General features: G+C 35.3%; 1 protein-coding gene across 3 annotated transcripts; it reads right to left on the bottom strand.

Moving 5' to 3' along the window:
• Nucleotides 1-332: 332 nt before the first annotated feature.
• On the bottom strand, nt 333-10,337 carry LOC145729042 (uncharacterized). Of its 3 annotated transcripts, none has more exons than XM_081979653.1 (3): nt 10,168-10,332; nt 9,302-9,665; nt 4,018-5,190 (listed from the first exon to the last, which is right to left on the bottom strand). In XM_081979653.1, exons 1-3 carry the CDS (start codon nt 10,174-10,176, stop codon nt 4,055-4,057), a joined length of 1,509 nt encoding a protein of 502 aa, XP_081835779.1. In that variant the 5' UTR covers nt 10,177-10,332; the 3' UTR covers nt 4,018-4,054. The 3 variants fall into 3 exon arrangements, with proteins under 3 accessions (XP_081835780.1, XP_081835779.1, XP_081835776.1); XM_081979650.1 differs by lacking the exon at nt 10,168-10,332 and adding an exon at nt 9,718-9,957; XM_081979654.1 differs by lacking the exons at nt 4,018-5,190; nt 9,302-9,665 and adding an exon at nt 333-1,783 and having other exon boundaries at nt 10,168-10,337.
• Nucleotides 10,338-11,276: the final 939 nt, after the last annotated feature.

Raw genomic sequence — 11,276 nt, 5'->3', positions numbered from 1 at the left:
TGCATACAATACACTTTAGGATCTCCACAATTACAGTGTACACATTGTAGGGAAAATGTATGTAGAAAATTGTCTATATCAAGAATGAAGTTATGTAATAAAACCTTTAAAAAAATCTGAAACTTTATCACCCTGTATCTCGGTAAAAACGCATTTTTTAACACCACTTTATCACATCTGTTACATTATACATATAGGGTGTCCCAAATTTGACTGAAAGCACGTCTCTCTGTTGTCGGAAGACTATAAATAATACAGAGTTAATTATTCAACTAAAACCAGAAAACTATACAGTTCAGGGCGTAGAAATGTCAGTTTGACAAACAATCATGGGGTTTGAGAACATATTTATTTTATAAACAACCAAACTAATATACAATAACTAGTTTCTTCTTCCATTTAAAATCCAAAATTGCACATAAAACAGCCCACACACCAATCCTACAATCAACAACAGCATTGTAACCTTCATGGCTAAAATAATTGGAGGTGGTCGTTCAATTTCCAGAAATTCCCCAATAATTTCTTCGTTGAAAATTCTTTGACGTTCTTCGGGCGTTAGTGGAGTACAATTGTCCATCTCCATTTCGTAATAGATATCTTCCATTTGGAAATAAGTGCTCAACCGTTCACGAGTGTCGCAACTCAATAAGTTCCCTTTCAAATAAAGCTTTCTGATACTGGGTGCATGTCTTAAAAACCGTACATAATCGAATGATTGCAGATGGTTGTTGGTGAAGTCCACCAGCTGTAACTGGTGCAATAATATCCGTCCTGTCATCTCTGCAGATGTGATTTGGTTATGAGAGATATTAATGGCTCTTAGTAAAGGCAGTCCAGAAAATGTTCCGGTGTAAAACCGATCAATAAGATTTTCTGAGAGTATTAATTCTCTTAAAGTAAACAGTCCATAGAATAATCTTGGCGGTATACGTTGGATGAAATTGTTTGTAAGGTTCAATTTTTCCAGACTGGAAAGGTTATCAAATATTCCTGATTTGAAGTTCATGCTTCCGACTAAGTTATTTGATAAATCTAGCTTTCTCAGCTTGTTAGTAACACCCATCAGATTTGATGGGATTAAAGCAATCGCATTCGTTGACAAATCTAAGCTAACCAAATTTTCTAGTCCACTAAAATCCCAAGAAGTAATGACGTCAAGTTCATTGTACTTTAAAATAAGGATTTTTAAGTTTTTCAACTCAGTCAAAGAGTCATTCAAAGACTTCAATTTGTTGTTAGACAAGTCCAAGAACTCTAATCTGATTAATCCCTCAAAAGTTTTGGTGTAAAGTTCGGTTAAGTTGTTGTTCTTCAAAATTAACTCACGAATACTGCTCACTTCCCGGAAAACTGAATTGGGCAACGGTTTCTTCAACGCATTATCCAATTGAAGCAACTCCAATCTTCGCACACCAAAAAATGCTTCAGAATCAAACCGTTCAATCGAATTCCCAGTGAGGTAAAGCGTATTCAGAAACACCAATCCAGTGAACGCTTTCCTGTCTATGAATTTTATGTGGCTGTTTTTCAAATCGATTACCTGTAACCGATTACCGCTGATGTCGAAAGTGCCCTCTTTCAAATGGGTCAGGTTACAATTGTTACAAATCAACGTTTCGTCCATATGATCGAAATTGTACGAAGTATTTCTGAAGTAGGCTGGAGTCGCGTTTGTACAGATTGCAGTTAGAGAACCACGTTCACCGTATCTACAAGACATCTCTTCTTGATAAGTTCGAACGATGTTAACGGCTATTAGGAGCCAGAGTAGTCTCCAAATCTGTAACAAATGTTTTTGATTTAAATCAGTTGGCAACATTGCTTTTTCAGTAATGTCAAAGAGGGATAGATGTAGCGCCACCAGGACCACAGCAAATATGACAGGGAATCAGATTATGGTTGACACTATACCAAAGATCAAAAAATGCAGAAAAGTTTCTAAAATGATTTAAAAAGAGTCAAAAATTGTCTTTATAAGAAACACGACATTAGTGAAACTGATGCAAATAATAATAAATAATAAGGCTCAATTTTGCTTATTATTTTCTTCAGTTACAATGGTAAATTCGTTACTTTTCTGATACGTTTGACACGTTTTTCGACCGTATTATCATACTTTTTTATTATTTAAATTTTAGCCTGAAAGCGGAAAAACAACATTGTTTTGCTGCTTTTGATAATTGAACTTTAGATCAGGGTCTAATATATTCAATATAGACATAATTTTCCACAAAAAACTACCAGGCTACTAACTAGGGAAACTACCCTATTTGGGATAGTTTGAGAGTGTATACTAAAGTTTTGTATTGAACTTAAACATGCAAAACAGTGTGCTAGGTCAGCTTTACTATTTACTGGTGTCTTAAAGTAGTCAAACGACGTCACAGAGACTGTTTTCATCTTGAAATTGTCAGAATTGACGTCATAAGGACTGAAAATGTCCGAAAAGTGTCAAATACAGTAGAAAATGTTTTTCTGTGTTAGAGTTATCAAAATTGACTTTTTAGGCATTTCTGGTGTCTTAAAGTAGTCAAACGACGTCACAGAGACTGTTTTCATCTTGAAATTGTCAGAAATGACGTCATAAGGACTGAAAATTGTCCGAAAATCGTCAAATACAGTCAATCACAGTTTTTCTGTTGTAGGGTTGTCAAAATTGACTTTTTAGGCATTTCTGGTGTCTTAAAGTAGTCAAACGACGTCACAGAGACTGTTTTCATCTAGAAATTGTTAGAAATGACGTCATAAAGACTGAAAATTGTCCGAAAATCGTCAAATACAGTCAATCACAGTTTTTCTGTTTTGGAGTTGTCAAAATTGACTTTTTAGGCATTTCTGGTGTCTTAAAGTAGTCAAACGACATCACAGAGAGTGTTTTCATCAAGAATTTGTCAGAAATGACGTCATAAGGACTGAAAATGTCCGAAAAGTGTCCAATACAGTAAAAAATGTTTTTCTGTGTTAGAGTTGTCAAAATTGACTTTTTAGGCATTTCTGGTGTCTTAAAGTAGTCAAACGACGTCACAGAGACGGTTTTCATCTAGAAATTGTTAGAAATGACGTCATAAAGACTGAAAAATGTCCGAAAATCCTCAAATACAGTCAGTCATATTTTTTCTGTTTTGGAGTTGTCAAAATTTACTTTTTGGGCGTTTCTGCTGTCTTAAAGTAGTCAAACGACGTCACAGAGACTGTTTTCATCAAGAATTTGTCAGAAATGACGTCATAAGGACTGAAAATTGTCCGAAAATCGTCAAATACAGTCAATCACAGTTTTTCTGTTTTGGAGTTGTCAAAATTGACTTTTTAAGCATTTCTGGTGTCTTAAAGTAGTCAAACGACGTCACAAAGACTGTTTGTATCTAGAAATTGTCAGAAATTACGTCATAAGGAGTGAAAATTGTCCGAAAAATGTCAAATACAGTAAAACATGTTTTTCTGTCTTAGAGTTATCAAAATTGACTTTTTAGGCATTTCTGGGGTCTTTAAGTAGTCAAACGACGTCACAGAGACTGTTTTCATCAAAAATTTGTCATAAATGACGTCATAAGGACTGAAAATGTCCAAAAAGTGTCCAATACAGTAAAAAATGTTTTTCTGTGCTGGAGTTATCAAAATTGACTTTTTAGGTATTTCTGCTGTCTTTAAGTAGTCAAACGACGTCACAGAGACTGTTTTCATCAAGAATTTAGTTATTAGTGTTTTTCCATAAAAACTCTGTCTTGACAAAAGAAAGCTTTAGGCTACATTTTGACGTTTGAACGAACCTTCTCGCTGTCACACTGATCAAGTTAGGAGCTGTCAAATTGTCATCTTAAAATAAACAAAAGAAATGTGACAGTGTGGGTCTGATCTCTCTGAGATGGATTTTCTGAGAGCTATGTTATTAGAATTTAAAGTTAGTCTAAGAGGTTGTTAATACAGGATTTTTGAACTTTTGTTAGCCTTTGGTGGGAAAGATCACTGATTTCAATTATTATATGACATCGGGTATATGATGTAAAAAAATACATATTCTATGTAGTACAACCTATATTAAAACTAACACCACCTACGAGAGAGGATTAACAAATTCTTCTTCTCTTGGCTCTGGTTCTGAATTAATTAGTCGTAAATTACTTTCAGCCCTGCCAGGCAAACTAATTTGCACCCCCTTATAAAATAAATATTGCACGTAAGCCAAAACGCTAATCGCGGCTATCACAAGTGAAATTATAACGAACATGACAATATCAGATGCCGTTAATCTGTCTGAAGGTGTTTGCACAAAATCGTCAGATTCGTGCAACAAACGATGAGCTGGCAACAGTGGTTTTTTCACGCATTTCTTCCCCCCCGCCACGTCATCATACAGCTCGTACTTGAAGTTGTCTTCGGAAAAAAAGTTTTCCATCTCTTTCTCCAGGTCACAGGACAACAAGTTGTTGCTCAGTTTGATGTAGGACAAACTGGGCAATCTGGACAGTAAACTGAAATAGTCCAAGTCCGATATTAGATTAGAGGACAGATCCAAAGTGTGAAGTGTGGGTAATGTGAACACTCCAGTTATTAAAGCTGTTTCGATAAGATTATGAGAACAGTTGAGGTCGTGCAATTGTGGAAGTCCTGTAAACTGGCCAGTTTTCCACACTTTCAAGTTGTTGTAAGCCAAATTGAGATATTGTAGACTGACCAATCTACCATAACGAGTAACGTTCATAACGCTAATATTGTTATTACTCAAGTCTAATATCTGCAAATTGTCCAGATGGCTTAGATTGAACCACAAACGCTGAATCTGGTTATGATTCATGATCAACTCGATCAGTTGATTGTCGTAGGTCATATTGAGGGAAAATCGATCGTCCAACTGATTTTCCGACAAATCCAGTTTGCTCAACTGTGCCATCTGGAAGAACTCGTCACCGTTTAGCTGGTGCAGGTCATTGTGGCGCAAATTCAGGTATTCCATCGATGTCAAGTTCATCATCGAGTCGTTGACCACGGAAATGTAGTTGTAAGACAAGTCGAGTATTTGCAGCTTGTCTAAACCTTTAAAGGCGTACAAATCGATGGTTTTGATCGAGTTTTTGTTGAGGTGCAGTTCCAAAAGTCCCGCCAACTCTTTGAATCCCTCCTCTGACAGTATGGTGATTTGGTTGTTTGACAGGTCGAGCCATTGGATTTTTTTTGTTCCCGTAAACGTACCTGAAAGTTTAATAAGTTAGTTAATAGGAGTGAGGTTATTTTGGGATATCAATGCTTAGAAGTGAGAAAATCGACATCATTCAGCATTACTTCAAGCAACAGTGCAAAATCAAATGGATTTTGTTGGCGTGATTTTTTGAAATTTTTACTGTTAAAATTCAGTTTCTTCAATAAGCGTTGATTGCAAAAGGTTATCAAAAGACGATTTTTATGTTTTGTTAATAATACTAGAATTGCATTAGTGACCACATTGATGGTGAACTGATCACCGTTATCATCTTCGCAAACATTTTAGTAATTTTATTGTACACTTTCCTTCAATTTAATCAAACTTGATACTAGTAGGAAAAATGTTACCTAACACATGCGGAAAGCGTATTTCCCGCCCTTTAACTGTGTGTCTGGTGCGGAAAAGTACCACTTTCCGCACTTGTTAGGTAAATAACTATTAAAACCAGATACAACCGCGATTTTTGATACAGAAAATTCAAATTGGCAGCTTTTAACGCCATATTCATTACTTTTTCTTAAATCATTCTGAAATTGCGTGCTTTAACTGAACTTTTTTGACAGGAAATTGAAAATGGCTGCCTGGGAGCTGTTTCTTGATCTGGGTACGGTTAAACTATAGCTCGGTTCTCATGTATCCGGAATTATGCGGACTGTCCTTTCAAGCTGTGTTTCTGTTAGTTCAAATTTTGACACTGTTTTTCTCTCTGACTGTACTCAATTTGGTAGTGTTTTTTTAGACTATTGGATAGGAAATTTAATGAGGATTCCAAAAATGTGCTTAAAACTGTCATTTTCACACCACAAATGGGTTTTACAGGCGATTTTGTCCTTGACTGTCCTTTCAAACTGTGTTTCTGTTAGTTCAAATTTTGACACTGTTTTTCTCTCTGACTGTACTCAATTTGGTAGTGTTTTTTTAGACTATTGGATAGGAAATTTAATGAGGATTCCAAAAATGTGCTTAAAACTGTCATTTTCACACCACAAATGGGTTTTACAGGCGATTTTGTCCTTGACTGTCCTTTCAAACTGTGTTTCTGTTAGTTCAAATTTTGACACTGTTTTTCTCTCTGACTGTACTCAATTTGGTAGTGTTTTTTTAGACTATTGGATAGGAAATTTAATGAGGATTCCAAAAATGTGCTTAAAACTGTCATTTTCACACCACAAATGGGTTTTACAGGCGATTTTGTCCTTGACTGTCCTTTCAAACTGTGTTTCTGTTAGTTCAAACTTTGACACTGTTTTTCTCTCTGACTGTACTCAATTTGGTAGTGTTTTTTAGGTTAGTAGATAGGAAATTTAATGACGATTCCAAAAATGTGCTTAAAACTGTCATTTTCTCACTCTAAGTGAGTTTAACAGACGATTTTGTCGCTGACTGTGTTTTCAAACTTCGGCAGCACTTTTCTCCCTGACTGTACCGAATTTAGTGATATTTTTTTAAGCTATTGGATAGGAAATTTAATAAGGATTTCAAAAATGTGCTTAAAACTGTCATTTTCACACTACAAGTGGGTTTTACATGCGATTTTGTCCTTGACTGTCCTTTCAAACTGTGTTTCTGTTAGTTCAAACTTTGACACTGTTTTTCTCTCTGACCGTACTCAATTTGGTAGTGTTTTTTTAGGTTAGTGGATAGGAAATTTAATGAGGATTCCAAAAATGTGCTTAAAACTGTTATTTTCTCACTCCAAGTGAGTTTAACAGACAATTTTGTCGCTGACTGTCTTTTCAAACTGTGTTTCTGCCAGTTCAAACTTTGGCAGCACTTTTCTCCCTGACTGTACTGAATTTAGTGATATTTTTTTAGGCTATTGGATAGGAAATTTAATAAGGATTCCAAAAATGTGCTTAAAACTGTCATTTTCACACTACAAGTGGGTTTTACAGGCGATTTTGTCCCTTACTGTCCTTTCAAACTGTGTTTCTAGCAGTTCAAATTTTGACACTGTTTTTCTAACTGACTATACTCGATTTTTTTGTGTTTTTTTAGACTATTGGAGAGGAAATTTAATAAGGATTTCAAAAATGTGCTTAAAACTGTAATTTTCACACCACAAATGGGTTTTACAGGCGATTTTGTCCTTGACTGTCCTTTCAAACTGTGTTTCTGTTAGTTTAAACTTTGACACTGTTTTTCTCTCTGACTGTACTCAATTTGGTAGTGTTTTTTTAGGTTAGTGGATAGGAAATTTAATAAGGATTTCAAAAATGTGCTTAAAACTGTCATTTTCACACCACAAATGGGTTTTACAGGTGATTTTGTCCTTGACTGTCCTTTCAAACTGTGTTTCTGTTAGTTCAAACTTTGACACTGTTTTTCTCTCTGACTGTACTCAATTTGGTAGTGTTTTTTTAGGTTAGTAGATAGGAAATTTAATGAGGATTCCAAAAATGTGCTTAAAACTGTCATTTTCACACTACAAGTGGGTTTTACAGGCGATTTTGTCCCTTACTGTCCTTTCAAACTATGTTTCTGTTTGTTCAAACTTTGACACTGTTTTTCTCTCTGACTGTACTCAATTTGGTAGTGTTTTTTTAGGTTAGTGGATAGGAAATTTAATGAGGATTCCAAAAATGTGCTTAAAACTGTCATTTTCTCACTTCAAGTGAGTTTCACAGACGATTTTGTCCCTTACTGTCCTTTCAAATTGTGTTTCTGTTAGTTCAAACTTTGACACTGTTTTTCTCTCTGACTGTACTCAATTTGGTAGTATTTTTTTAGACTATTGAATAGGATATTCAATAAGGATTTCAAAAATCTGCTTAAAACTGTCATTTTCACACTACAAATGGGTTTTACAGGCGATTTTGTCCCTGTCTGTGACTGTTCCAAACAGCTGTTTCTTTTAGTTCAAAATTTGACACTGCTTTTCTCCCAGACTGTACCACATTTTATACGGTTTTTCCAAGTAACTGAATAGGAAATTTAACGAGGATTCCAAAAATGTGCTTAAAACTGTCATTTTCACACAACAAATGGGTTTTACAGGCGATTTTGTCCTTGACTGTCTTTTCAAACTGTGCTTCTGTTAGTTCAAACTTTGACACTGGTTTTCTCTCTGACTGTACTCAATTTGGTAATGTTTTTTTAGACTATTGGATAGGAAATTTAATAAGGATTTCAAAAATGTGCTTAAAACGGTTATTTTCACACCACAAATGGGTTTTACAGGCGATTTTGTCCTTGACTGTCCTTTCAAACTGTGTTTCTAACAATTCAAACTTTGACACCATTTTTCACCATGACTGTACCGATATGTTTTTTGTTTTTTTTTTGGCTATTGAATAGGAAATTTAATGAGGATTCCAAAAATGTACTTAAATCAAACGTTTTCTTACTAGAAGTGGGTTTCACCAGCGATTTTGTCCCTGACTGTTCTTCCCAACTGTGTTTCTTTTAGTTCAAAATTTGACACTGCTTTTCTCCCAGACTGTACCACATTTTATACGATTTTTCCAAGTAACTGAATAGGAAATTTAACGAGGATTACAAAAATGTGCTTAAAACTGTAATTTTCTCATTCCAAGTGGGTTTTACAGGCGATTTTGTCTCTGACTGTCCTTTCAAACTGTGTTTTTGGCAGTTCAAACTTTCATACTGTTTTTCTAACTGACTATACTCGATTTTTTAGTGTTTTTTTAGGTTAGTAGATAGGAAACTTAATAAGGATTCCAAAAATGTGGATAAAACTGTTATTTTCTCACTCCAAGTGAGTTTAACAGATGATTTTGTCGCTGATTGTCTTTTCAAACTGTGTTTCTGGCAGTTCAAACTTTGGCAGCACTTTTCTCCCTGACTGTACCGAATTTTGTGATTTTTTTTAGGTTATTGAATAAGAAATTTAATGAGGATTCCAAAAATGTGCTTAAAACTGTCATTTTCTCACTCCAAGTGAGTTTAACAGACGATTTTGTTGCTGACTGAAAATATGCACACCGGTCCGGATTGACGGACAGAACGCTTACGGAAGAATGCTGATTGGCTGAACGATTTTCCGCTGTCCGCATTCCGCGAATGTTCCGGATTCATGTGAACCAAGCTTCAGGATTCTACTAATTCGATGATGAGGAATTCATTGAAAGTAATACATACCGGGAAAAATCGATCGAATCTTGTTGTTAGCCAAATTCAATCTTTCCATAAAAATAAGCCCCATAAAAGACTTTGGCTTCAACGTTTCGATGCGACAATCACTCAATTCCAAATTTTTAATTGTGTTGCCTGCCAGATCGAACGTATTCGATTCGACGTTGGTCAGCGTGCAATTCAAACATATCAAAGTCTGGTCCAGGTGATCGAATCTATACGAGGTGGCTTTGAAAAAGCCGGGGGTGGCATTGACGCAAGTGGCTGTCAACGAGCCCCGTTCGCCATAAGAACATTTCATTGGTTCAACCGTGACTCTGTCATAGTCGATTCCTCGAGCGAAGGCGATCAACCACCATAAACACACGACCTAAAAACACTAGAATCGATAAGTGTGAAAGGAAAATATCGATTTAAAGTACCCGAAAATCCGTTGACTGCCTCATCACCTGACCTATCTCACAAAATAAACAAACCGACCTAAATCTGGCTGATACACAATTTCCTGTTTTGAATCTGGAGGTGTTTTATCAAAATGTGCCGAAAATTTTGTGAAATTTAGGTTACTGTATAAATTTGATTGCGCCTTGGAAAGAGGTCACTAGGTTTATCCACTTTCTTGATATTATCCCGTATTTTTGGGCGTTTTAAATCGAAATTACCAAGAAGTAATAATGCGATTGGAATTGTTTGGAAATCCATTTGGTCAAGGGTCAAAACAACAGTAATTAATGTACTAAACCGTAACTGGTACTGGGACGCCTCTTATCTTTAAAACAGTCTATCAATATCAATGCATATTTTGCGTGTTTGTAATTTTAACGTCACAACTTCCAAACCCATTATAACAAACTGAATTTAAAAAAACTCACCCTTAACATGTTAAATCCTCTGCTTTTTTGGCACAAAAAAATGTAATATGCACCACCCGGCCAGTCAGCTTTGTCGCGAAGAAATGATTTAAAATAAACAAATTATCACTAAATACTGTTAAATACTTATTTATCAGAAAGGCTGCGTTGCGATACTAACAAATAAAGAAGTGTTATCATTTTGTTAATGACTATTAGGTGTACAGGGCAGCGCATTTTCGATTCCATCATAGTGCAACGAAAGACATTTGATCTATAGTGTTGCACTTGGACACCCTGTAACGTTACAAAGTTTGTTGACATAAAAATAATAATTTCAAATTTTTGTTTCCAAAAATTCACTTTCTCACTCCAAGTGAGTTTAACAGACGATTTTGTCGCTGACTGTGTTTTCAAACTTTGGCAGCACTTTTCTCCCTGACTGTACCGAATTTAGTGATATTTTTTTAAGCTATTGGATAGGAAATTTAATAAGGATTTCAAAAATGTGCTTAAAACTGTCATTTTCACACTACAAGTGGGTTTTACAGGCGATTTTGTCCCTTACTGTCCTTTCAAACTGTGTTTCTAGCAGTTCAAATTTTGACACTGTTTTTCTAACTGACTATACTCGATTTTTTAGTGTTTTTTTAGACTATTGGATAGGAAATTTAATAAGGATTTCAAAAATGTGCATAAAACTGTCATTTTCACACCACAAATGGGTTTTACAGGCGATTTTGTCCTTGACTGTCCTTTCAAACTGTGTTTCTGTTAGTTCAAACTTTGACACTGTTTTCCTCTCTGACTGTACTCAATTTGGTAGTGTTTTTTTTAGACTATTGAATAGGAAATTTAATAAGGATTTCAAAAATGTGCTTAAAACTGTCATTTTCACACTACAAGTGGGTTTTACAGGCGATTTTGTCCCTTACTGTCCTTTCAAACTGTGTTTCTAGCAGTTCAAATTTTGACACTGTTTTTCTAACTGACTATACTTGATTTTTTAGTGTTTTTTTAGACTATTGGATAGGAAATTTAATAAGGATTTCAAAAATGTGCATAAAACTGTCATTTTCACACCACAAATGAGTTTTACAGGCGATTTTGTCCTTGACTGTCCTTTCAAA

Source organism: Ips typographus, linkage group LG5 (assembly GCF_016097725.1).
Source record: "Ips typographus isolate SLU linkage group LG5, UJ_Ityp_2.0, whole genome shotgun sequence".
In the NCBI taxonomy this organism is placed as follows: domain Eukaryota; kingdom Metazoa; phylum Arthropoda; class Insecta; order Coleoptera; family Curculionidae; genus Ips; species Ips typographus.
The sequence above is the reverse complement of the archived record's forward strand: the minus strand, read 5'-3'. Positions and strand labels throughout refer to the sequence as shown.

Bases quoted from the DNA above. Each gene is read 5' to 3' on its own strand.
- LOC145729042 (XM_081979650.1), bottom strand. From the start codon at position 9,741: ATGAGGCAGTCAACGGATTTTCGG. The intron at 9,666-9,717 runs GTACTTTAAATC...TAGTGTTTTTAG, and splicing joins GGCAGTCAACGGATTTTCGG to GTCGTGTGTTTATGGTGGTT. The intron at 5,191-9,301 runs GTATGTATTACT...TTAAACTTTCAG, and splicing joins GATTCGATCGATTTTTCCCG to GTACGTTTACGGGAACAAAA.